The sequence below is a fragment of the Pristiophorus japonicus genome, chromosome 11, assembly GCF_044704955.1.
Source record: "Pristiophorus japonicus isolate sPriJap1 chromosome 11, sPriJap1.hap1, whole genome shotgun sequence".
NCBI classification, from domain to species: Eukaryota; Metazoa; Chordata; class Chondrichthyes; family Pristiophoridae; genus Pristiophorus; species Pristiophorus japonicus.
Genome location: NC_091987.1, coordinates 176,468,598 through 176,493,927, shown reverse-complemented (window position 1 = coordinate 176,493,927; position 25,330 = coordinate 176,468,598). Strand labels below are relative to the sequence as shown.

The following is a 25,330-nucleotide window of genomic DNA, read 5'->3' as shown; positions in this document are numbered from 1 at the left end:
AAAGGGACTTTAAACTTGTCTTCCTGTCAGCAGACACAAAATTGTCCCATCCACTGGGTCAGAAAGACATTTAACACATAAATATATATCTTGATTCACTTCATGCTGTGTTGATTCGGGCGCCCTATCTCAGCAACCTCCTCCAGCCCTACAACCTTCCAGAAACTCCACATCACTTAAATTCAGGCCTCTTGTGCATCCGCCCCCCCCCCCCCCCCCCCCCCCCCCCCCCGCCTGCACTTCCTTCAGCCGACCAGGCCCTACGCTCTGGAATTCTCTCGCTAAACCTCTCGGCCTCCATTCTCTGCACATTTGCAGATATCGCACTCGCAAAACCTGTCAGAGCCCCCTGCACTTCTTCCTGCATCTCCAGGATCACCCTCTTTCTGGATGGCCCCCAAGGCTCAGTGTCTGCATGCAGCTGAGCAGAGCTAGGAGCATCCTGCACCCTCTGGCGAGGACTCTCCACTGCCGACCCTGTCTCCACCATCTGCTCTTGCTCACTGGTGAGTTGTGAGACACCAGGTGACAGCACTACTCTATCTCGCGTGGCACCCACCAAGGGTGCGCTTATGTCTGGTGAAGGTTTGCCCTCAGAGGCTGGAGGCTCCTCTGTGGAGTCGTTTTGCTCTTTCTCTTGAGCAGTGGGGGAGGGCAGGGCTCTTAATGTGCCTGTGGGTGAATGAAGAGATAAGTTAGATATGTCACATGAAGAATAGGTACATATACCATTATGCACATATCACCAGGTTGCTGAGATGTCCCCCTCTCTCCGGTTCCCACCTCCAGTTCATCGGCGACTCCAGATATTTCTAAAGCAGTCTCCTCTGCTGCTGCAAGGTTGGCCAATGATGGAGGGCCACCACCGGTGCTCTCCCTCTCCCTCTTATTGTGAGCTCTCTTCTCCCGCAAGGAGGGAAAGAAAAGTTTGAATGAGAGTGATGGAATGAATGTAAGGAATGGATGGGTTAGATCTTTAGAGGGAGATTGTGCTGGAGTGGGGTACCAAAGCCAAGTGGCCTCCTTATGTGTCATTAGTATGAGGGGGTGTGAGGGGTGGTGTAAGGGGTGGTTTGCAGGGGGTCAGCTTTCCCTTCTGACCTTATATGAGCGGTTCCAAATCGCTCCCACACCCTTGGTTCTAGACACTGGAATTATGACGGGACTGTGACAGACTTGGACAGACAATCGGTTTCAAGGTAGGAAGCAGGTATGGCTTTATTGTGTCTAAAAATAAGTAAAAGGCACACCTTTAATAACACACACAGACCAATACACACTGAAGGGTACAACACATTGAATAAAATGTCAAATTACAGCCTGTGGGGAAAAGAATACAGCTTAAACTCTAAATGGGGTAAAGAGGAGAATGCAGATACATTTACACAAGTTATCCCAGCTTCCCCCCCTCCCAATTCCCCTAACTAACTGTAATGTCTGTAAGCATGTAATGCTTGTAGCTCCACACTGGGGATGTGGACGTATTGTGTACTGCAACTGTATAGTTAATCATTAAACAGAACAGGCTTTCCGGAGAGTTCCGAGAGAGCAGCCTGCATGTTAGGAAGCTGTGTGTGCTGTGCTCTGTGAAGATATCACAGTTGGTGACCGAGGATGAGATTTTTTGGATGTTTAAAGCTTAAATTTTGTTGGTGAAGGATTCAGCCAGCCGACAGAAGACTTTGGAAGTTTCTGTTTTTGAAAAAAAAGCTGCAAAAATCCGAGGTAAAAATACAGCACATGGTGTGAACAGCTTGAGATTAAAAATGGCAGGTGTAATCGGATATTTGGGTGAATATAGACACGACCAGGAACATTTTAAAGCGTATGTGAATCGGCTAGAAATGTATTTCACTGCAAATAACAAAATCGAAGTTCCAGACAATGCAGTCCAGAACCAGGCTGTGTTGGAACGTAAGAAAGCGATCATCTTATCAGTGGCAGGTCCGGCATTATAAGAAACCCTTGTAAATCTACTTGTGCCTGACGAGCCAAAGGACACAACGCTTAAAGAGATTTTAACGAAGCTGGAGCAGCACTATAACCCCAAACCGTTAGAAATTGCTGAAAGCTATCATTTCGGGATTCGGAATCAAAAGGCGGATGAAAGTATCGCTGATTACATCATAGCATTAAAAAAGCTATCGATGCACTGTAATTTTGGAAACTTTCAAAACCGATCATTACGGGATTGTTTTGTTTGTGGGGTGAAAAATGATGCGATCAGAAGGAAGTTATTGACGACAGATGACTTAACTTTTGAGATTGCTTGTCAGATAGTGAGATCGATGAGCATGGCTGAACAATATTCCCGAGAATTAAATAATGATTACGGTCGTCAGTCAGCCGAGGTAAATCACCTGCAGGTTCAAAGTAAAAGACGGCCATGGCCGAAAGTCTCAGAAACTGGAAATTCTACCAGAGTGTCAAAGTCGTGCTGTAGGTGCCTGGGACAACACATTGCTCAAAGTTGTCCATACGTGAAGGCAGAGTGTTTCTTCTGCAGAAATACTGGGCATCTTGCGAAGGCATGCCAACTGAACGGTAAACCAGTTTTTAAAGCTATGAGTCCAGCATTCAGAGCTATGAGTCGAAAGCCAAAGAGACTTCATAGCATGGAAGAACAACAACAGGACGAGGAGATGTTAGAGTTACACGTCATCAGGAGCACGAGGTTAACGGACAGCGATTCGAAAAGTATCAAAATCCAAATAGATGTTGCGGGATTCAAGATCCCAATGGAAATTGACACGGGTGCCTCCGTGAGTGTAGTACCGGAGTCACTGTACCGCGGCAAATTGCGTGATTTTCAACTGGAGAAATCCAAGATAGAGCTGCGAGGTTACTCGGGAGAGAAAATTCCTATAGTAGGCAGTATCACCGTACCGATGAAATATAAAGAGCAATTTCAGAACTTGCCTCTAATAGTAGTGAAAGGAGACAAGTCTGCCTTACTAGGAAGAAATTGGTTGAGCTCACTGAAGCTGGATTGGAGTAAGATTTTCTCTGTGAAAGCGAGATTTTCATCAACGGAAGAGGTTATCAAGCAGTATCCGAAGGTGTTCTGCGAAACGGGCAGTCCGATCCAAGGCTTCAAGGCGAGTGTCAGGGTACAGAAGGACGCTAGATCGGTTTACTACAAACCATGTTCCGTACCATATGCACTCGAGGAGAAAGTTGAGCGAGAACTCAAAAGACTAGAGACTGAGAACATTATTTGTAAGATAGATCGATGTAATTGGGCTACTCCCATTGTTGTTGTACCTAAGTCTGATGGTAAGGTAAGATTGTGTGGTGATTATAAGGTAACCGTAAACCAGGTTCTAGAGGGTAATGTCCCCAGTACATTGCCGAACATAGAAGATTTGTTCACAACACTGACAGGTGGTCAGATCTTCTCAAAACTGGATCTTACGAATGCCTACTTACAGCTTGAACTAGATGAGGAGTCCAAGTCATGTTTGACGATAAATACTCATCTAGGCCAATATCAGTTTAATAGGCTACCGTTTGGAGTGTCTTCCGCCCCTGCCATATTCCAAGGAGTGATGAACCAGATTTTGCAAGGTATTGAAGGGGCAGTATGTTATTTGGATGACATACTGATTTCAGCACCAAATAGGCAAATTCATAATAACATATTGAATGAAGTCCTCAAATGGCTAGAGAAACGCAGAGTAGGAGTGTCTGCTCGTAAGTGTGAGTTATTTCAAAACTCAGTGGAGTACTTAGGGTACAGAGTAGACAAAGATGGGTTACATCAAACCGTGGAAAAATTGGATGCAATTAGAAATGCACCCACTCGCAGGAATGTCACTGAACTTCGTTCATTCTTGGGTCTTTTGAACTATTATGGGAAGTTCCTACCAAATTTGGCTACAGTATTACATCCACTGAATGAACTTTTGAAAAAGCAGGTCCATTGGAATTGGTCAAAAGAATGCTAAACAGCATTCAAGGAGTGTAAAAGCAAATGGGTAGAGAGCACCATGTTAGTTCACTATGACATATCTAAGGAGATTAAACTAGCATGTGATGCCTCTCCGTATGGAGTTGAGGCAGTAATCTCTCATGTATTAAGTAGTGGGGAGGAGAGACTAATTGCTTTTGCTTCACGCACTCTCAGTGCCAGTGAGAAAAATTATGCGCAAATTGAAAGGGAAGCTTTGGCATTAATTTTTGGGGTCAAGAAGTTTCACAAATACTTGTATGGTCGTAAGTTTACCATCATTATGGACCATAAGCCCTTAACAGCAATCCTCCATCCAAAGTCCCCAGTTCCCCCCTTAGCTGCAGCCCGAATGCAGAGATGGGCTTTGATTTTGTCAGCATATACATATGATATTAAATACAGACGATCAGCTGATCACAGTAATGCTAATGCAATGTCTAGATTGCTTTCCTCATCACAAGTTACACCCGATAGGGAAGAAGTGTTTTATTTTTCATACATTGATGAACTGCCAGTCACAGCTGAAGAGATTGGTAGAGCAACTAAATGTAACCCAGTGATGTCAAAGGTGTATGAGTATATTGCAAATGGATGGCCAAACCAGGTAACAGACAAAGAGCCTGAAGTTAGAGTGAGTTCAAATGAAAATCAAGGAAATTCCATGGAGGAAAATGTTCCTCAGGATGAGCCTCAAATGAGTGTGAAATCAGCACCATGTTTGGAAGGTTCTGTTCGAGAACGAAGGTATCCCCTTCGAAACAGAAAACAAGTGGTAAAGTTAAATTTGTAAATATGTATAAAAATTAAAGTTATTTATGATGTTTGTTATGATGGCTTTTTCATTAAGGAGGGAGAAGTGTAATGTCTGTAAGCTTGTAATGCTTGTAGCTCCACATTGGGAATGTGGACGTATTGTGTACTGCAACAATCATTAAACAGAACAGGCTTTCCGGAGAGTTCCGAGAGAGCAGCCTGCATGTTTGGAAGCTGTGTGTGCTGTGCTCTGTGAAGATATCACACTAACTAAGTTATAGCTCTGGGGGAATTCAGGGGCTATGCTCACCAATCCCCTTTTGACAGTTCCAACTCCGGGGTCAGCTGGCCGTGCTGCTCTTGAAGCAGCACTGAGCTCAAACTGTCCCTGCTGGCTGCCACCTCCAGGAAAAACTCCTTTCCTACATCTATCGCTCCAAAGGCTGGCGCGGTCTGCAAGTCCTTCTTGAGCTGATTAAATGCTGCCTCGAAACCCTCATCCCAGTCCCACTCTACTCCCTTGTGTAGGAGCCTGAGCAGAGGGGCTGCAGTGGCTGCATAATCCTCAATCAAATCTCTGCAGTACCCGGTGATCCCTAGAAAGGATCTTACCCCTGTCACTGTGTTGGGGGCTGGTAACTCCAAACTGCCTCCCTTCTAGCCTTGTCTATGGCCCTTTCCCCAGCGCGCACAGTCAGCTCCAGGAATTTGACTTCCTTCTGGCCGATCTGTGCCTTCGAGGGGTTTACTTTGAACCCTTCTTTTAGCAGCTCCAGCAGCTTGGCCAGCAGTGGGCCATGTTCCTCCCGCTGATCGGTGAACAGGAGCAGGTCATCCACATACTGCACCAACTGCTGGGGTCTGCTAAAGCCCTTTAAACAGTTCGCCATACATTGGTGAAAAATGCTGGGGCTGTTGTGGAAGCCCTGGGGAAGACAATTCCACGTGTATTATTGGCGAACTTGCACTGGTCCTCCTGTTTTAAAGGAATGGACCAGAACCCATTTGAAATGTCCAGCACCATGAAAGTGGTCGCGGATGCTGGAATACTCCCTATGAGATCCGCTACGGCTGCTACAGTGGGAGCACAGGCAGGGATATTCTTAATTAGTACACGATAGTCCACGGTGGCCCTCCATGAGTTGTCCGGTTTCTTAACCGGCCACAGTGGAGAGTTCACATGGGTAGCTATCGGTCTTAACACCCCTTGCTCTACCAGTGATCCCAGCGCCGTTGTCAGGTCTGCCTCTGCCTCCCTGGGGAAGTTATATTGCTTTTGTGGTCGGGTCATGGGGTCCCCTTCTATACTAACTTCCACCCCTGTTACCCTACCACAGTCGTGTCTGTAGGTGGCGAATGCTGCAAGGTGTGCCCGTACGTATGCCTGGTACTGCACTGGGGTGTTACTGACCAGTAATTCCAAGTTGTATCCCTCCTTTGGCTTCACGGTACACAACGTTCCCTTGGCCCCTTTTTCTGGGATGACCGCCACCTCACCTTCCCTGTCAGTCCCTATGGCTCCCCATAGATAGTGGTTCCTGAGATCCACTAGGATCTGGTGGTTAATGATAAAATCAGCCCCCAGGATCCCTTTTCCCTTCTGCTCCCATTTCATCAGGACACACTTCCATTTGGTTTTGAGTGTCCCTAACTGAATGGTGAGCGGGATGGAAAACGAACCAGTTTGCTCATTGCCTGTGAACCCCACGAGACTGTACGGGACCCCGTTCGATAGAGGTGAGGTAGCTGGGTTATCTGCATATACAAGGGTGCTGGAAGCACCAGTATCTAGCAGGTAGGTCCCTTTCACTTTCTCCACCTCCATCATAACGCACGGTTTCTTCCAGGCATCGTACTCTAAGGAACACAGGTACACAGGCTGCGCTGGCTTTAGTCATGCATTTGGGTGGGTTGGAGCAGAGGGTTTTACCGTACCGGCTACTGCACCGGTTGTGATAGCTACTGCTCCCTGTCTGTTTATGAGTGTCTGTAGGGCGGCTACTGTTAAGTCCTAGTTCGGGTGGTCAGCTGCATTTGACAATAATCGAGTCAGATACCTTCAATCTTTACGTCTTTATTGAAGCAGCTTCGGACCTGTTACCAAACTGCCAGCACAGAGTCTACAGACTCCGGGGCAGGCAGACAAAAGGTCTGCCTATCCTCACAGACGCATCCTTTTTATTCTTACAAACCGCAGGAGGTATGGCCTGCTTCATCAATCACAGTGTGTTACTAGGGCTTCATGAATTGACAGCCTGTTTATCTTTAGAACACTTTATGCTTTTACGAGTGGAATTGCAACAAGCAGAATTGCTCAGGGACACCAAAACCTCCTACGTGTTAGGATAGCTTGGCTTAATCACGCGAAGCAAATGTGCACCTTATCAAGTCATGGCCATATTCACTATGGTATTCACTAAGGAGGATACAAACAACCTTCCGGATATAAAAGGGGTCAGAGGGTCTAGTAAGGAAGAGGAACTGAGGGAAATCTTTATTAGTCGGGAAATTGTGTTGGGGAAATTGATGGGATTGAAGGCAGATAAATCCCCAGGGCCTGATGGCCTGCATCCTAGAGTACTTAAGGAGGTGGCCTTGGAAATAGCGGATGCATTGACAGTCATTTTCCAACATTCCATTGACTCTGGATCAGTTCCTATGGAGTGGAGGGTAGCCAATGTAACCCCACTTTTTAAAAAAGGAGGGAGAGAGAAAACAGGGAATTATAGACCGGTCAGCCTGACCTCAGTAGTGGGTAAAATGATGGAATCAATTATTAAGGATGTCATAGCAGTGCATCTGGAAAATGGTGACATGATAGGTCCAAGTCAGCATGGATTTGTGAAAGGGAAATCATGCTTGACAAATCTTCTGGAATTTTTTGAGGATGTTTCCAGTAAAGTGGACAAAGGAGAACCAGTTGATGTGGTATATTTGGACTTTCAGAAGGCTTTCGACAAGGTCCCACACAAGAGATTAATGTGCAAATTTAAAGCACATGGGATTGGGGGTAGTGTGCTGACGTGGATTGAGAACTGGTTGTCAGACAGGAAGCAAAGAGTAGGAGTAAACGGGTACTTTTCAGAATGGCAGGCAGTGACTAGTGGAGTGCCGCAAGGTTCTGTGCTGGGGCCCCAGCTGTTTACATTGTACATTAATGATTTAGACGAGGGGATTAAATGCAGTATCTCCAAATTTGCGGATGATACTAAGTTGGGTGGCAGTGTGAGCTGCGAGGAGGATGCTATTAGGCTGCAGAGTGACTTGGATAGGTTAGGTGAGTGGGCAAATGCATGGCAGATGAAGTATAATGTGGATAAATGTGAGGTTATCCACTTTGGTGGTAAAAACAGAGAGACAGACTATTATCTGAATGGTGACAGATTAGGAAAAGGGAAGGTGCAACGAGACCTGGGTGTCATGGTACATCAGTCATTGAAGGTTGGCATGCAGGTACAGCAGGCGGTTAAGAAAGCAAATGGCATGTTGGCCTTCATAGCGAGGGGATTTGAATACAGGGGCAGGGAGGTGTTGCTACAGTTGTACAGGGCCTTGGTGAGGCCACACCTGGAGTATTGTGTACAGTTTTGGTCTCCTAACTTGAGGAAGGACATTCTTGCTATTGAGGGAGTGCAGCGAAGGTTCACCAGACTGATTCCCGGGATGGCGGGACTGACCTATCAAGAAAGATTGGATCAATTGGGCTTGTATTCACTGGAGTTCAGAAGAATGAGAGGGGACCTCATAGAAACGTTTAAAATTCTGACGGGTTTAGACAGGTTAGATGCAGAAAGAATGTTCCCAATGTTGGGGAAGTCCATAACCAGGGGTCACAGTCTGAGGATAAGGGGTAAGCCAATTAGGACCGAGATGAGGAGAAACTTCTTCACCCAGAGAGTGGTGAACCTGTGGAATTCTCTACCACAGAAAGTAGTTGAGGCCAATTCACTAAATATATTCAAAAGGGAGTTAGATGAAGTCCTTACTACTCGGGGGATCAAGGGTTATGGCGAGAAAGCAGGAAGGGGGTACTGAAGTTTCATGTTCAGCCATGAACTCATTGAATGGCGGTGCAGGCTAGAAGGGCTGAATGGCCTGCTCCTGCACCTATTTTCTATGTTTCTATGTTTCTATAAACCCTTGTTTATCAGTGATGGTCACACAAGCTACTTTGTCCACTACTTTCTCACGGGAAACCAAGTCTGTCTTTTCTTATTTTCTTATTGATTCCTAGAACCATTTTATTAACCCTTTCATGATTCTTCCACATACATTCACACTACGAGTGTCTCATATAAGTCGGATGTTCCTGCCCCTGGGGCTGGGGCTGGAGTGGCCTTTCCCTTAGTCTCTTTCCAGGGGTTCCTACAGTCCTTCCTCCAGTGCCCACTTTTTCCATACCCAAAACACTCGCCCCCTTTGTGGGGAGGGTTCCCACCTTCCTCATGCCACTCTCTCTTGCCTTGGCTGGGTTTAATCTCATGGACCCTCCCTTTAGAGGAGGGCTCCTCTGTCCCTCTACTGTTCCGGTAAGCCAGGGCCAACTGTCTGACCACTGTCTCCTCGGTGGTTCTGGGATCTGTTGGATCGAACCAGACCTTGGCTTTTGCCTTTATCCAGGTAGGCTGTTTGCCACCAGGCTGCGGAGCCAGTGAGCCAGCTCGTTAGGGTTCAGGTGGGCCCGGTCAAGAACCCCACTACAGGCCCTTTCGTAGACCAGCCACAACCTGTCGGTTAAAGCCTGTGGAGTCTCCCCAGAGAGCTGCACTGTTTTCTCCACTCGGGAGAAAGGACTCCCGTCGTTCATACCCATAACCTCTAGAACCTCCTCCTTAAACGTAGCGTACGTGTTTCGCCCCTTTCTGCTGTCTGCAGAGAGGGAATGGCACAGCTTGGTGTCTAGCGAGAAGAGCAACAGCTTAGCCTGCTCCGAATCATCGCACCCGTTAATACCCCCTGTGTGTTCCACTTCCAAGAATTGTACCGAGGGATCCCCCTGTTGGGTGAGCTTACTTAGGTGGCCTATCATAGCCCTCAGTTTTTGGGTGTCGTGGGGGACTACGAAGTTGCTTTCTAGGGGTCCTGCTGCCCCATTGGCGTCAGGTGGCCCAAACCTCTGCTGCCGGACCGGGTGCATTGGCCCTGGTTCCGGCCCTTCTTGTATTAGCTCGCCCGCTTCCCCCTGCTGCCAAGCCAAGTTAAAATTCGGGGCTGCCGGTGTTGGTACTTCGCAATTCTTGCCTGCCCCGCACTCTGGCTGACACCCCTGCTGCTCCGGGCCGTTCCTGGGAGCTGCAGGCGGTGACTGAGGGGTTTCTCCTTGCCCAACCAGGTGTTCCTGGGCTAAACCCGGGTTTATCAGGGACACCATGCCTTTAGCCCGGGATAGAGCAAGGTTCAAGCTTTGGATCTGTTGCTGGCAGGGACCGTGGTCTCCTGCCTCAAATTTCCTGGTACTGGCTACCTTATAGGCTACCTGAATGTCTCTCACCCTCTCCCCGTGAACTCTTTAACTTGCTTGGCGAGGCGGGAATTCTCTTCCCGCAACGCCAGTTCGCTATACTTGGCTTCAATAATCTGACACTGTAAAAGGTCCAGTTGGGTTTTGTGCCTTTCTTTCGTGAGCTCTCTACTTTCCTTTAACTGTCCCACCTCTGTCCACAGCCTTTCCCCGACTGACACTTGCGCTGGACCGCTCTTCTGCCTGCCTCAATACTTCCTTTAATTTCTCATTCTCCTCATCTAGAAGTCGGATCTGTCGCTGAAGGCAAATTAGCCAATTGGCCTTCTCTATCGACCTTTTACGGTCCTTGCTCTCAGTCCATTGAGCTGCAGCACCTTCTGGACGCTCAGCATACAATAGATCGAGTACCCACTCCTTAGCCACATTTACCCTCTTAAAAACATACGTGGACATCCCCTCTTCCATTTTGCTTCTCTTTCTGAAACCAGTCTCTCTCTTATCACGTCCCTTGTACCAGTGTCCCATCTGGATCGCCATTATGTAAGGGGTGGTTTTCAGGGGGTCAGCTTTCCCTTCTGACCTTATATGAGCGGTTCCGAATCGCTCCCACATCCTTGGTTCTTGACACTGGAATTATGACGGGACTGTGACAGACTTGGACAGATAATCGGTTTCAAGGTAGGAAGCAGGTATGGCTTTATTGTGTCTAAAAAGAAGTAAAAGACACACCTTTAATAACACACACACAATATTAATACCAATACACACTGAGGGGTACAACGCATTGAATAAGATGTCAAATTACAGCTGTGGGGTAAAGAATACAGCTTAAACTCTAAATGGGGTAAAGAGGAGAATTCAGATACATTTACACAAGTTATCCCAGCCTCCCCCCTCCCAATTCCCCAAACTAACTAAGTTATAGCTCTGGGGTTTCAGGGGCCATGCTCACCAATCCCCTTTTGACAGTTCCAACTCCGGGGTTCGCCTTAGTTGTCCACGTTCTGTAGTCTGTACCCCTTGGTAGCGTAGGACCAGCTTGTAGAGTGGAAAAATCTTCGGTTTTTCTTCGGTTTTGTCAGGTTGGTTCCGGTTGACTGGTTGGTTGGTCGCGATGGTCCAAAACTTTCCGATAGTAGTTTTGAAAGCCTGTTTGCTGTCGTGGTGCTGTCCTTCTGGGTTTTAGAGATTCCTTTCGCCGATGTTTCAGGGTCCCACTTTTCGAGGCTGGTGTAGAACTTATGCAACGAGACTGCTAACTTAATAGTATCTCTAGAAGCACACCTAACTGCCAGAACAGGCCTTCAATTACACTAAAACAGGCTTCCTTACCTTTGCGACAAATCAGTTCTTGCGCTTTGTTTAAACTGTTTTGTCCATTGATTTTCAAATGTCTCCTTTGTCAGTGTTTTGGTGGGCTAGTCAACACGATCTCGATTAGGGTGTGATAATGTTCTATCACTGGTTTTGCATTGTTTTATGATTGTCCAGTTTCCTGACCATCTAGTTGGGCCCATGATTTCCATTGTGCTTGATTGGGTAATTTGATTATCTCTTAGGGGGTGAATTGGTGTTGCATAGTTTCCCCCAGACAGCCTGGGATCCTTAATACACAAATTTGCTTCACAGAGGTTAGCCCCACCTCCTGTACTCGGTAACTCTTTTTCGCAGCCAAAATGTTGTAGAATCTTAAAATTGATATGCTCCTTCCCATAGATGTTTAGGGGATCTCAGGCTTCTGTAATTTAGGTCCTTTTTGAATTCCCTTTCTTATGAGTCCAAACACTGGCCGGGGAGGGGGGGTCTCCATGAATGCATCCCCTTTTATCCCCCGCAGACTTTGTCTGCCCCTTTGAACTCATTTTAAAAGTCCAGAAAGGGGTTCTTCTCCTCTGCAGGGGAAAGGTACCAGGAATCTTTGCGAAATATTGGTAAATTCTACAGTGGCTAGTCAGATGGGGATGTGATAAATTAGTTAGAGAGAGAGGGATTGGTGTGTTGATGTGCGTAAGGATATGCAGGAGCAGGTTTGGAAAGGCAGAGTGATGGGGATGTGATGAGAGGCACAGCAGGATGAAGTTGAGTGTGGGTTTGCACTCACCTTTCCTGATCTTCTGAGATTATTGAAACAATTTTTTTTAAATTTCAAAATATACTTTATTCATCAAAAAATCTGTACAGTACATTCAAAGGCATTTCAGTACATTTAGCTGCGGTCAGCAATCCCACACACTATATTTGGGTGCTGACGGCAGTTCCGTTCGTTACATTCCTTGTTTTCCAGTTCAAGTGCAATTCGGTACAATAAACGGGATACATTGTGGTACATTCACACAAATTACATTTCATGTGTTACGATACAGTACACGGTTATTAAAACAATTGTGGCACTGCATCAGGCCCTTCTGACTATATCCCTGCTGTGAACCTCCTCTGCAATCTCCAACCAGGCTCTTTCGATCTCCTGGGAAGGTCTCTATCGCCAATTAGAAGGTGAAGAGGACCTCCACAAGCATATGGAGGGAGTCATCGGAGAACTTGGGTGCAGCCCTCTGCCTCTGTGCAGTCATTTCCAAAGTGTTTGCAGCGCTCCAATGCTGTAGTGCACTGACTGCGCTATTTTAGATTAACCTTCAAATGTAATGTGGTGACGGTCCCTTTAAATATCGCAGGTGAAAACGCATCATGGATGATGTCAACAGACCTGCACCATTTGGGCCGGGTAACGCGCAGGACGGGCTTAATAGGCCCCATTAACCTAGAGCAGTGGGATAGAGGAATGGGATCGCGACCTACCATGGCCACTGCCCGCACCAGACCCATCCAGATAGGAAAAGTTCCGGCCAATGTATTTGTAGACAACTGGAACGGTTTTTAACCTCTGCCGTGGTTGACATGGCCCTTGACCATGTCTGTTCTATGTCCCACACCTCTGCTCTCACCTCTTCCCCTGCTTCTCACAACCATGACAGGGTTCCCCATGTCCTCATCTTTCATCGCACCAGCCCCCACATTCAACAGATCATCCTCTGCCAATTCTGCCACCTCCAGCGTGATCCCACCACCAATCACATCTTCTCCTCCCCTCCCCTCTCAGCATTCTGAAGGGACCACTCCCTCCACAACATCCTGGTCCATTCCGCAGTCACCCCCAGCACCCCCTCCCCTTCCCACGGCACCTTCCCGTGCAAGCGCAGGAGATGCAACACCTGCCCTTTTACCCCCTCCCTTCCCACTATCCAGGGCCCCAAACACTGCTTCCAGTGAAACAGCGATTAACTTGTACTTCTTTCAATTTAGTATACTGTATTCGCTGCTCACGATGTGGTCTCCTCTACATTGGGGAGACCAAACGCAGATTGGGTGACCGCTTTGCGGAACACCTCCGTTCAGTCCATAGTGTGACCCTGAGCTTCCAGTCGCCTGTCACTTTAATTCTCCGCTCCACTCCCACTCTAACCTCTCCGTCCTCTGTCTCCTACACTGTTCCAATGAAGCTCAACGCAAGCTCGAGGAATAGCACCTCTTTCATTTAGGCACTTTACAGCCTCTGGACTCAACATCGAATTCAACAATTTCAGACCATAACCTCTGCCCATTTTTGGCTCCCTTCCACCACCCACCCCCCTCCCCCCGATCTTATGTTTTTTATTTCTCTTTGTCTCCAATGGCAGTTGGTCATTATCCCGCCATTCACATCCTATCCAGACTAACCTTTTTCTAACTCCGTCCATTACCATTTCAATTCAGCCCATCATCCCTGTTGTCTCTCTAATCTCTCCTGCCTTCCACCCCATCACAGACCTTCCCTTCTGTTCTTTCTTCCCCTCCCCCGTTTCAGTGCTCCTTAAGAATCTGTTCTTTTCGAACATTCGCCAGTTCTGACCAAGGGTCATCGACCTGAAACGTTAACTGTGTCTCTCTCCACACATGCTGCCTGACCCACTGAGATTTCCAGCATTTTCGGTTTTTATTTCAGATTCCAGCACCCGCAGTATTTTGCTTTTGTAATTAAAGGGGTTGATGGGCTGTCTCTCAGCTAAGCAGGTCTGGCCATGGGTATTTGAAGAAAAATATCTTGGCTGGTTTTTCTTTAACCTAGTGGCCAGAATAGGGAGGAGAGGCTACAATAATGCGATGGGATGTGATGTCCAGAATCCAAGGGGATACGGTACCCTGTCCCAGGTTGCAGAGCACGGTGTGTAATTTTGGGTGCCCCATTATAGAAAGGACAGTAAAGCCATAGAGAGTGACACAGCAAAGCCTCACCAGGATGATAGCAGGAATATCACACTGCAGTTAATGAGGAGAGACTCGAGATACTGGGACTATTTCCACAGGAGCAGAGAAGCTAAGAGGAGATTTAATGGAAATTATTAAAATGATGACGGGTTTTGGTAGAGTGAATGGGGAAAGGCTACTAATTCTCATTTGGGAATCAGTGACGAGGGGTATATTTGAAATTATAAATGAGAGAGCAAGGTGAGAGATTAGGAGATGTTTTGCACAGAGCATTGTTGGGGCTCAGCAGGGTTTGGCCCAGGAAGTGGTTGAGAAAGAGGGCATGGCATCTCTTGAGGAAGTCGCTTGCAGACTTGAAGCGAAGGATAACATTTGATGAGAGACAGCTCACAGAAAGTAATTCAGATGAAGGCCTCTGTTATTTTTTTGAATTGTCGTAGAAAGCACCAGTTTTCCAGAAGAAAAAAAAAATGAATCCTTTTGGCTTTTCAGGATCAACCATGAAGCAGAAGTGAAAAGATGACTATGAGAATCCTGTGAGCACCTCGCTGAGTGATTAAAGATGAACTGGAAACCAGGTAGGGGGGGGTGTCTGCATGCTAAAGCTCGTTGGTGAGGCCGGGCGATGTGGCTGGCTTGTGTCAGCGACATCAGCAACCGACCTTTTGGTTAACCCACGATGATAGCGATCCTGGAATTCCCTCAGCCTTCAAACCGATACAACAACAACTTGTATTTATATAGCGCCTTTAACAGGAGTATTACTAGACACACAATTTGACACCGAGCCACATAAGGAGAAATGAGGGCAAATGACCAAAAGCTTGGTCAAAGAAGTAGGTTTTAAGCAGCGTCTTAAAGGAGGAAAGAGAGACGGAGAGGTTTAGGCAGGGAGTTCCAGAGCTTGGGGCCCAGGCAACTTAAGACAAGGTCACCGATGGTTGAGCGATTATAATCAGGGCTGCTCAAGAGGGCAGAATTAGAGGAATGCCGATATCTCTGGGTGTTGTGGAGATGGAGGAGATTACAGAGATAGGGAGGGGTGAGGCCATGGAGGGATTTGTAAATGAGGATGAGAATTTTGAAATCAAGTCGTTGCTTAACCGGGAGCCAATGTAGGTCAGCGAGCATGGGGGTGATGGGTGAGTGGGACTTGGTGCGAGTTAGGACATGGACAGCAGAGTATTGGCTGATCTCAAGTTTATGTAGGTTAGAATGTGGGAGGCCAGCCAGGAGTGCGTTAGAATAGTCAAGTCCAGCGGTAACAAAGGCATGGATGAGGGTTTCAGCAGCGGCAAGGGCGAAGACGGGCGACGTTACGGAGGTGGAAATAAGTGGTCTTAGTTCTGCCATCGATATGTGGTCAAAAGCTAATTTCAGGGTCAAATATGTCACCAAGGTTATGAACAATGTGATTCAGTCTCAGACCGATGAAAGAGAGAGGGATGGAGTCGGTGGCTAGGGAGCTCAGTTTGTTGCAGGGACCAAAAACAATGGCTTCGGTCTTCCCAATATTCAATTGGGGAAAATTTTTGCTCATCCAAAACTGGATGTTGGACAAGCAGTCTGACAATTTAGAGAATGGAACCAGGCGAGTGCAGTCCCACCCAGCTAGATGACGGTGGAGAGGCGTTGGAGGAGGATGGAGTGGTTAACCATGTCAAAGACTGCAGACAAGTCAAGAGGATGAGGAGGGATAATTTGCCTTTGTCACAGTCACAAAGGTTGTCATTTGTGACTTTGATGAGAGCCGTTTCGGTACTGTGGCAGGAGTGGAGACCGGATTGGAGGGATGCAAACATGGAATTGCGGGAAAGGTGGGGATGGATTTGGGAGGCGAGAACACGTTCGAGGTCTTTGGGGAGTAAAGCGAGGTTGGAGATGGGGCAGTAGTTTGCAAGGACGGAGGAGTCAAGGGTAGGTGTTTTGAGGAGACGGGTGATGAAAGCAGATTTGAGGGAGAGGGGGACAGTACCTGAGGAGAGAGAACAATTAACATGGGGGCCAGAAAAGGAAGTTGGGTGGTCAGTTGGTGGGAATAGGGTCGAGGAAGCGTCTCATGGACAGGACGAGCATGGCGAGGTCATGAGGGGAGATCGGAGAGAAACTGGAGAAAGATGTGAGTTCATGATGCGAAACGTTATGATTTGCAGAGGGTGAGCAGGACAATGGACATGCAACAGGATGCAAGTCCGAGGCTGGAGTGACCCCACTCTGCCGCGTCGAACCCGGCGACAGTGGGAGGCCGGAGAATTGAAAGAGAATTAGGAGCAGAGCTATTGTCGGGGAGCTCCTGCTCCCTCTCGCTCTCGCTCTCGCACTCTGTCTCTCGCTCTCGCGCTCTGTCTCTCACTCTCGCACTCTGTCTCTCGCACTCTGTCTCTCGCTCTCACTCTCGCTCTCGCACTCTGTCTCTCGCTCTCACTCTCGGGCTCTGTCTCTCGCTCTCACTCTCGCGCTTTGTCTCTCGCTCTCACTCTCGCGCTCTGTCTCTCGCTCTCGCACTCTGTCTCTCGCTCTCACTCTCGCACTTTGTCTCTCGCTCTCGCACTCTGTCTTTCACTCTCACTCTCGCACTTTGTCTCTCGCTCTCGCGCGCTGTCTCTCGCTCTCACTCTCGCGCTCTGTTTCTCACTCTCTGTTTCTCGCTCTCTGTCTCTCACTCTCGCGCTCTGTCTCTCGCTCTCGCACTCTTGTCTTGCTCTCGCTCTCTGTCTCTCGCTCTCTGTCTCTCGCTCTCGCACTCTGTCTCTCGCTCTCGCTCTCGCTCTCTGTCTCTCGCTCTCGCACTCTGTCTCTCGATCTCGCTCTCGCGCTCTGTCTCTCGCTCTCGCACTCTGTCTCTCGCTCTCACTCTCGCACTCTGACTCTCGCTCTCACTCTCGCACTCTGTCTCTCGATCTCACTCTTGCACTCTGTCTCTCGATCTCGCTCTCGCGCGCTGTCTCTCGCTCTCGCTCTCACTCTCGCGCTCTGTCTCTCACTCTCGCGCTCTGTCTCTTGCTCTCACTCTCGCGCTCTGTCTCTCACTCTCGCGCTCTGTCTCTCACTTCCGCGCTCTCTCTCTCGCTCTCGCGCTCTGTCTCTCGCTCTCGCTCTCTGTCTCACGCTCTCGCACTCTGTCTCTCGCTCTCACTCTCGCGCTCTGTCTCTCACTCTCGTGCTCTGTCTCTCGATCTCTGTCTCTCGCTCTCGCACTCTTGTCTCTCGCTCTCGCACTCTTGTCTCTTGCTCTCGCTCTCTGTCTCTCGCTCTCGCGCTCTGTCTCTCGCTCTCGCTCTCGCGCTCTCTGTCTGCACCCTGTCTCTCGCTCTCACTCTCGCGCTCTGTCTCTCGCTCTCGCTCTCGCGATATGTCTCTCGCTCTCACTCTCGCACTCTGTCTCTCGCTCTCACTCTCGCGCTATGTCTCTCGCTCTCGCGCTCTTTGTCTCTCACTCTCGCACTCTGTCTCTCGCTCTCACTCTCGCGCTCTGTCTCTCGCTCTCGCTCTCGCGCTATGTCTCTCGTTCTCACTCTCGCGCTCTGTCTCTCGCTCTCACTCTCGCGCTCTGTCTCTCGCTCTCGCACTCTGTCTCACTCTCAATCTCGTGCTTTGTCTCTCGCTCTCGCACTCTGTCTCTCGCTCTCACTCTCGCACTCTGCTCTCGCGCTCTGTCTCTCGCTCTCGCGCTCTGTCTCTCGCTCTCACTCTCGTGCTCTGTCTCTCGCTCTCGCACTCTTGTCTCTCGCTCTCACTCTCGCACTCTGTCTCTCGCTCTCACTCTCGCACTGTCTCTTGCTCTCACTCTCGCACGCTGTCTCTCGCTCTCACTCTCGCACGCTGTCTCTCGCTCTCGCTCTCTGTCTCACGCTCTCGCACTCTGTCTCTCGCTCTCACTCTCGCGCTCTGTCTCTCACTCTCGTGCTCTGTCTCTCGATCTCTGTCTCTCGCTCTCGCACTCTTGTCTCTCGCACTCGCGCGCTGTCTCTCGCTCTCGCGCTCTGTCTCTCGCTCTCACTCTCGCGCTCTGTCTCTTGCTCTCGCTCTCGCGCTCTGTCTCTCGCTCTCGCTCTCGCGCTATGTCTTTCGCTCTCACTCTCGCACTCTGTCTCGCTTTCACTCTCGCGCTATGTCTCTCGCTCTCACTCTCGCACTCTGTCTCTCGCTCTCTCGCGCTCTGTCTCTCGCTCTCGCTCTCTGTCTCACGCTCTCGCACTCTGTCTCTCGCTCTCACTCTCGCGCTCTGTCTCTCACTCTCGTGCTCTGTCTCTCGATCTCTGTCTCTCGCTCTCGCACTCTTGTCTCTCGCTCTCGCACTCTTGTCTCTTGCTCTCGCTCTCTGTCTCTCGCTCTCGTGCTCTGTCTCTCGCTCTCGCGCTCTGTCTCTCGCTCTCGCTCTCGCGCTCTCTGTCTGCACCCTGTCTCGCTCTCACTCTCGCGCTCTGTCTCTCGCTCTCGCTCTCGCGCTATTTCTCTCGCTCTCACTCTCGCACTCTGTCTCTCGCTCTCACTCTCGCGCTATGTCTCTCGCTCTCGCGCTCTCTGTCTCTCACTCTCGCACTCTGTCTCTCGCTCTCACTCTCGCGCTCTGTCTCTCGCTCTCGCTCTCGCGCTATGTCTCTCGCTCTCACTCTCGCACTCTGTCTCTCGCTCTCACTCTCGCGCTATGTCTCTCGCTCTCACTCTCGACTCTGTCTCTCGCTCTCACTCTCGCGCTATGTCTCTCACTCTCACTCTCGCGCTCTGTCTCTCGCTCTCACTCTCGCGCTCTGTCTCTCGTTCTCACTCTCGCGCTCTGTCTCTCGCTCTCACTCTCGCGCTCTGTCTCTCGCTCTCGCACTCTTGTCTCTCGCTCTCACTCTCGCACTCTGTCTCTCGCTCTCACTCTCGCACTCTGTCTCTTGCTCTCACTCTCGCACTCTGTCTCTCGCTCTCACTCTCGCACGCTGTCACTCGCTCTCGCTCTCTGTCTCACGCTCTCGCACTCTGTCTCTCGCTCTCACTCTCGCGCTCTGTCTCTCGCTCTCGCGCTCTGTCTCTCGCTCTCACTCTCGCACTCTGTCTCTCGCTCTCACTCTCGCGCTCTGTCTCTTGCTCTCGCTCTCGCGCTCTGTCTCTTGCTCTCACTCTCGCACTCTGTCTCTCGCTCTCACTCTCGCGCTCTGTCTCTCGCTCTCACTCTCGCACTCTGTCTCTCGCTCTCACTCTCGCGCTCTGTCTCTTGCTCTCACTCTCGCACTCTGTCTCTTGCTCTCACTCTCGCACTCTGTCTCTTGCTCTCACTCTCGCACGCTGTCTCTCGCTCTCACTCTCGCACGCTGTCACTCGCTCTCGCTCTCTGTCTCACGCTCTCGCACTCTGTCTCTCGCTCTCACTCTCGCGCTCTGTCTCTCGCTCTCGCGCTCTGTCTCTCGCTCTCACTCTCGCACTCTGTCTCTCGCTCTCACTCTCGCGCTCTGTCTCTTGCTCTCACTCTCGCGCTCTGTCTCTCACTCTCGCGCTCTGTCTCTCACTTCCGCGCTCTCTCTCTCGCTCTCGCGCTCTGTCTCTCGCTCTCGCTCTCTGTCTCACGCTCTCGCACTCTGTCTCTCGCTCTCACTCTCGCGCTCTGTCTCTCACTCTCGTGCTCTGTCTCTCGATCTCTGTCTCTCGCTCTCGCACTCTTGTCTCTCGCTCTCGCACTCTTGTCTCTTGCTCTCGCTCTCTGTCTCTCGCTCTCGCGCTCTGTCTCTCGCTCTCGCTCTCGCGCTCTCTGTCTGCACCCTGTCTCTCGCTCTCACTCTCGCGCTCTGTCTCTCGCTCTCGCTCTCGCGATATGTCTCTCGCTCTCACTCTCGCACTCTGTCTCTCGCTCTCACTCTCGCGCTATGTCTCTCGCTCTCGCGCTCTTTGTCTCTCACTCTCGCACTCTGTCTCTCGCTCTCACTCTCGCGCTCTGTCTCTCGCTCTCGCTCTCGCGCTATGTCTCTCGTTCTCACTCTCGCGCTCTGTCTCTCGCTCTCACTCTCGCGCTCTGTCTCTCGCTCTCGCACTCTGTCTCACTCTCAATCTCGTGCTTTGTCTCTCGCTCTCGCACTCTGTCTCTCGCTCTCACTCTCGCACTCTGCTCTCGCGCTCTGTCTCTCGCTCTCGCGCTCTGTCTCTCGCTCTCACTCTCGTGCTCTGTCTCTCGCTCTCGCACTCTTGTCTCTCGCTCTCACTCTCGCACTCTGTCTCTCGCTCTCACTCTCGCACTGTCTCTTGCTCTCACTCTCGCACGCTGTCTCTCGCTCTCACTCTCGCACGCTGTCTCTCGCTCTCGCTCTCTGTCTCACGCTCTCGCACTCTGTCTCTCGCTCTCACTCTCGCGCTCTGTCTCTCACTCTCGTGCTCTGTCTCTCGATCTCTGTCTCTCGCTCTCGCACTCTTGTCTCTCGCTCTCGCGCGCTGTCTCTCGCTCTCGCGCTCTGTCTCTCGCTCTCACTCTCGCGCTCTGTCTCTTGCTCTCGCTCTCGCGCTCTGTCTCTCGCTCTCGCTCTCGCGCTATGTCTTTCGCTCTCACTCTCGCACTCTGTCTCGCTTTCACTCTCGCGCTATGTCTCTCGCTCTCACTCTCGCACTCTGTCTCTCGCTCTCTCGCGCTCTGTCTCTCGCTCTCGCTCTCTGTCTCACGCTCTCGCACTCTGTCTCTCGCTCTCACTCTCGCGCTCTGTCTCTCACTCTCGTGCTCTGTCTCTCGATCTCTGTCTCTCGCTCTCGCACTCTTGTCTCTCGCTCTCGCACTCTTGTCTCTTGCTCTCGCTCTCTGTCTCTCGCTCTCGTGCTCTGTCTCTCGCTCTCGCGCTCTGTCTCTCGCTCTCGCTCTCGCGCTCTCTGTCTGCACCCTGTCTCGCTCTCACTCTCGCGCTCTGTCTCTCGCTCTCGCTCTCGCGCTATTTCTCTCGCTCTCACTCTCGCACTCTGTCTCTCGCTCTCACTCTCGCGCTATGTCTCTCGCTCTCGCGCTCTCTGTCTCTCACTCTCGCACTCTGTCTCTCGCTCTCACTCTCGCGCTCTGTCTCTCGCTCTCGCTCTCGCGCTATGTCTCTCGCTCTCACTCTCGCACTCTGTCTCTCGCTCTCACTCTCGCGCTATGTCTCTCGCTCTCACTCTCGACTCTGTCTCTCGCTCTCACTCTCGCGCTATGTCTCTCACTCTCACTCTCGCGCTCTGTCTCTCGCTCTCACTCTCGCGCTCTGTCTCTCGTTCTCACTCTCGCGCTCTGTCTCTCGCTCTCACTCTCGCGCTCTGTCTCTCGCTCTCGCACTCTTGTCTCTCGCTCTCACTCTCGCACTCTGTCTCTCGCTCTCACTCTCGCACTCTGTCTCTTGCTCTCACTCTCGCACTCTGTCTCTCGCTCTCACTCTCGCACGCTGTCACTCGCTCTCGCTCTCTGTCTCACGCTCTCGCACTCTGTCTCTCGCTCTCACTCTCGCGCTCTGTCTCTCGCTCTCGCGCTCTGTCTCTCGCTCTCACTCTCGCACTCTGTCTCTCGCTCTCACTCTCGCGCTCTGTCTCTTGCTCTCGCTCTCGCGCTCTGTCTCTTGCTCTCACTCTCGCACTCTGTCTCTCGCTCTCACTCTCGCGCTCTGTCTCTCGCTCTCACTCTCGCACTCTGTCTCTCGCTCTCACTCTCGCGCTCTGTCTCTTGCTCTCACTCTCGCACTCTGTCTCTTGCTCTCACTCTCGCACGCTGTCTCTCGCTCTCACTCTCGCACGCTGTCACTCGCTCTCGCTCTCTGTCTCACGCTCTCGCACTCTGTCTCTCGCTCTCACTCTCGCGCTCTGTCTCTCGCTCTCGCGCTCTGTCTCTCGCTCTCACTCTCGCACTCTGTCTCTCGCTCTCACTCTCGCGCTCTGTCTCTTGCTCTCACTCTCGCGCTCTGTCTCTCACTCTCGCGCTCTGTCTCTCACTTCCGCGCTCTCTCTCTCGCTCTCGCGCTCTGTCTCTCGCTCTCGCTCTCTGTCTCACGCTCTCGCACTCTGTCTCTCGCTCTCACTCTCGCGCTCTGTCTCTCGCTCTCGCGCTCTGTCTCTCGCTCTCACTCTCGCACTCTGTCTCTCGCTCTCACTCTCGCGCTCTGTCTCTCGCTCTCACTCTCGCGCTATGTCTTTCGCTCTCACTCTCGCACTCTGTCTCGCTTTCACTCTCGCGCTATGTCTCTCGCTCTCACTCTCGCACTCTGTCTCTCGCTCTCTCGCGCTATGTCTCTCGCTCTCACTCTCTCACTCTGTCTCTCGCTCTCACTCTCGTGCTCTGTCTCTCGCTCTCACTCTCGCGCTCTGTCTCTCACTCTCGTGCTCTGTCTCTCGATCTCTGTCTCTCGCTCTCGCACTCTTGTCTCTCGCTCTCGCACTCTTGTCTCTTGTTCCCGCTCTCTGTCTCTCGTGCTCTGTCTCTCGCTCTCGTGCTCTGTCTCTCGCTCTCGCGCTCTGTCTCTCGCTCTCGTGCTCTCTGTCTCTTACTCTCGCACTCTGTCTCTCGCTCTCACTCTCGCGCTCTGTCTCTCGCTCTCGCTCTCGCGATATGTCTCTCGCTCTCACTCTCGCACTCTGTCTCTCGCTCTCACTCTCGCGCTATGTCTCTCGCTCTCACTCTCGTACTCTGTCTCTCGCTCTCACTCTCGCGCTCTGTCTCTCGCTCTCACTCTCGCGCTCTGTCTCTCGCTCTCGCACTCTCTCTCACTCTCACTCTCGTGCTCTGTCTCTCGCTCTCACTCTCGCACTCTGTCTCTTGCTCTCACTCTCGCACTCTGTCTCTCGCTCTCACTCTCGCACTCTTGTCTCTCGCTCTCGCACTCTGTCTCTCGCTCACTCTCGCACTCTGCTCTCGCGCTCTGTCTCTCGCTCTCGCGCTCTGTCTCTCGCTCTCACTCTCGCACTCTGTCTCTTGCTCTCGCTCTCGCACTCTGTCTCTTGCTCTCACTCTCGCACTCTGTCTCTTGCTCTCACTCTCGCGCTATGTCTCTCGCTCTCACTCTCGCACTCTGTCTCTCGTTCTCACTCTCGCGCTATGTCTCTCGCTCTCACTCTCTCACTCTGTCTCTCGCTCTCGCTCTCGCACTCTGTCTCTCGCTCTCACTCTCGCGCTCTGTCTCTCGCTCTCACTCTCGCGCTCTGTCTCTCGCTCTTGCACTCTCTCTCACTCTCACTCTCGTGCTCTGTCTCTCGCTCTCACTCTCGCACTCTGTCTCTTGCTCTCACTCTCGCGCTCTGTCTCTCGCTCTCGCTCTCGCGTTATGTCTTTCGCTCTCACTCTCGCACTCTGTCTCTCGCTCTCGCTCTCGCGCTATGTCTCTCGCTCTCACTCTCGCACTCTGTCTCTCGCTCTCACTCTCACGCTATGTCTCTCGCTCTCACTCTCTCACTCTGTCTCTCGCTCTCGCTCTCGCACTCTGTCTCTCGCTCTCACTCTCGCATTCTGTCTCTCGCTCTCGCGCTCTGTCTCTTGCTCTCACTCTCGCGCTCTGTTTCTCGCTCTCTGTTTCTCGCTCTCTGTCTCTCACTCTCGCGCTCTGTCTCTCGCTCTCGCGCTCTGTCTCTCGCTCTCGCACTCTTGTCTCTTGCTCTCGCTCTCTGTCTCTCGCTCTCGCGCTCTGTCTCTCGCTCTCGCTCTCGCTCCCTGTCTCTCGCTCTCGCACTCGCTCTCGCTCTCTGTCTCGCTCTCGCACTCTGTCTCTCGATCTCGCTCTCGCGCTCTGTCTCTCGCTCTTGCACTCTGTCTCACGCTCTCACTCTCGCACTCTGTCTCTCACGCTCACTCTCGCACTCTGCTCTCGCGCTCTGTCTCTCGCTCTCGCGCTCTGTCTCTCGCTCTCACTCTCGCACTCTGTCTCTTGCTCTCACTCTCGCACTCTGTCTCTTGCTCTCACTCTCGCGCTCTGTCTCTCGCTCTCGCTCTCGCGTTATGTCTTTCGCTCTCACTCTCGCACTCTGTCTCTCGCTCTCGCTCTCGCGCTATGTCTCTCGCTCTCACTCTCGCACTCTGTCTCTCGCTCTCACTCTCACGCTATGTCTCTCGCTCTCACTCTCTCACTCTGTCTCTCGCTCTCGCTCTCGCACTCTGTCTCTCGCTCTCACTCTCGCATTCTGTCTCTCGCTCTCGCGCTCTGTCTCTTGCTCTCACTCTCGCGCTCTGTTTCTCGCTCTCTGTTTCTCGCTCTCTGTCTCTCACTCTCGCGCTCTGTCTCTCGCTCTCGCGCTCTGTCTCTCGCTCTCGCACTCTTGTCTCTTGCTCTCGCTCTCTGTCTCTCGCTCTCGCGCTCTGTCTCTCGCTCTCGCTCTCGCTCCCTGTCTCTCGCTCTCGCACTCGCTCTCGCTCTCTGTCTCGCTCTCGCACTCTGTCTCTCGATCTCGCTCTCGCGCTCTGTCTCTCGCTCTTGCACTCTGTCTCACGCTCTCACTCTCGCACTCTGTCTCTCGCACTCACTCTCGCACTCTGTCTCTCGCTCTCGCACTCTGTCTCTCGCTCTCGCTCTCACTCTCGCGCTCTGTCTCTCGCACTCGCGCTCTGTCTCTCACTCTCGCGCTCTGTCTCTCACTTCCGCGCTCTCTCTCGCTCTCGCGCGCTGTCTCTCGCTCTCGCTCTCTGTCTCACGCTCTCGCACTCTGTCTCTCGCTCTCGCGCGCTGTCTCTCGCTCTCGCTCTCTGTCTCACGCTCTCGCACTCTGTCTCTCGCTCTCGCGCGCTGTCTCACGCTCTCGCACTCCTGTCTCTCGCTCTCGTGCTCTGTCTCTCACTATCGTGCTCTGTCTCTCGATCTCTGTCTCTCGCTCTCGCACTCCTGTCTCTCGCTCTCGCACTCTTGTCTCTCGCTCTCGTGCTCTGTCTCTCGCTCTCGCGCACTGTCTCTCGCTCTCGCGCTCTCTGTCTCTCACTCTCGCACTCTGTCTCTCGCTCTCACTCTCGCGCTCTGTCT

The 25,330-nt window shown here is 51.3% G+C and overlaps 1 protein-coding gene across 11 annotated transcripts in view; it reads left to right on the top strand.

Moving 5' to 3' along the window:
• st3gal4 (ST3 beta-galactoside alpha-2,3-sialyltransferase 4) overlaps nucleotides 1–25,330 on the top strand; it is a 308,604-nt gene that overhangs the window by 201,257 nt on the left and 82,017 nt on the right. For 10 of the 11 annotated variants that reach the window (XM_070894285.1, XM_070894290.1, XM_070894289.1 and 7 more), the window contains one exon: nucleotides 14,904–14,989. In XM_070894285.1, coding sequence (XP_070750386.1) covers nucleotides 14,974–14,989 — 16 coding nt within the window. In that variant the 5' untranslated portion in view covers nucleotides 14,904–14,973. Of the gene's footprint in view, nucleotides 1–4,569; nucleotides 4,725–14,903; nucleotides 14,990–25,330 lie in introns of those variants that run through there. The other variant, XM_070894295.1, reaches the window with a different exon arrangement.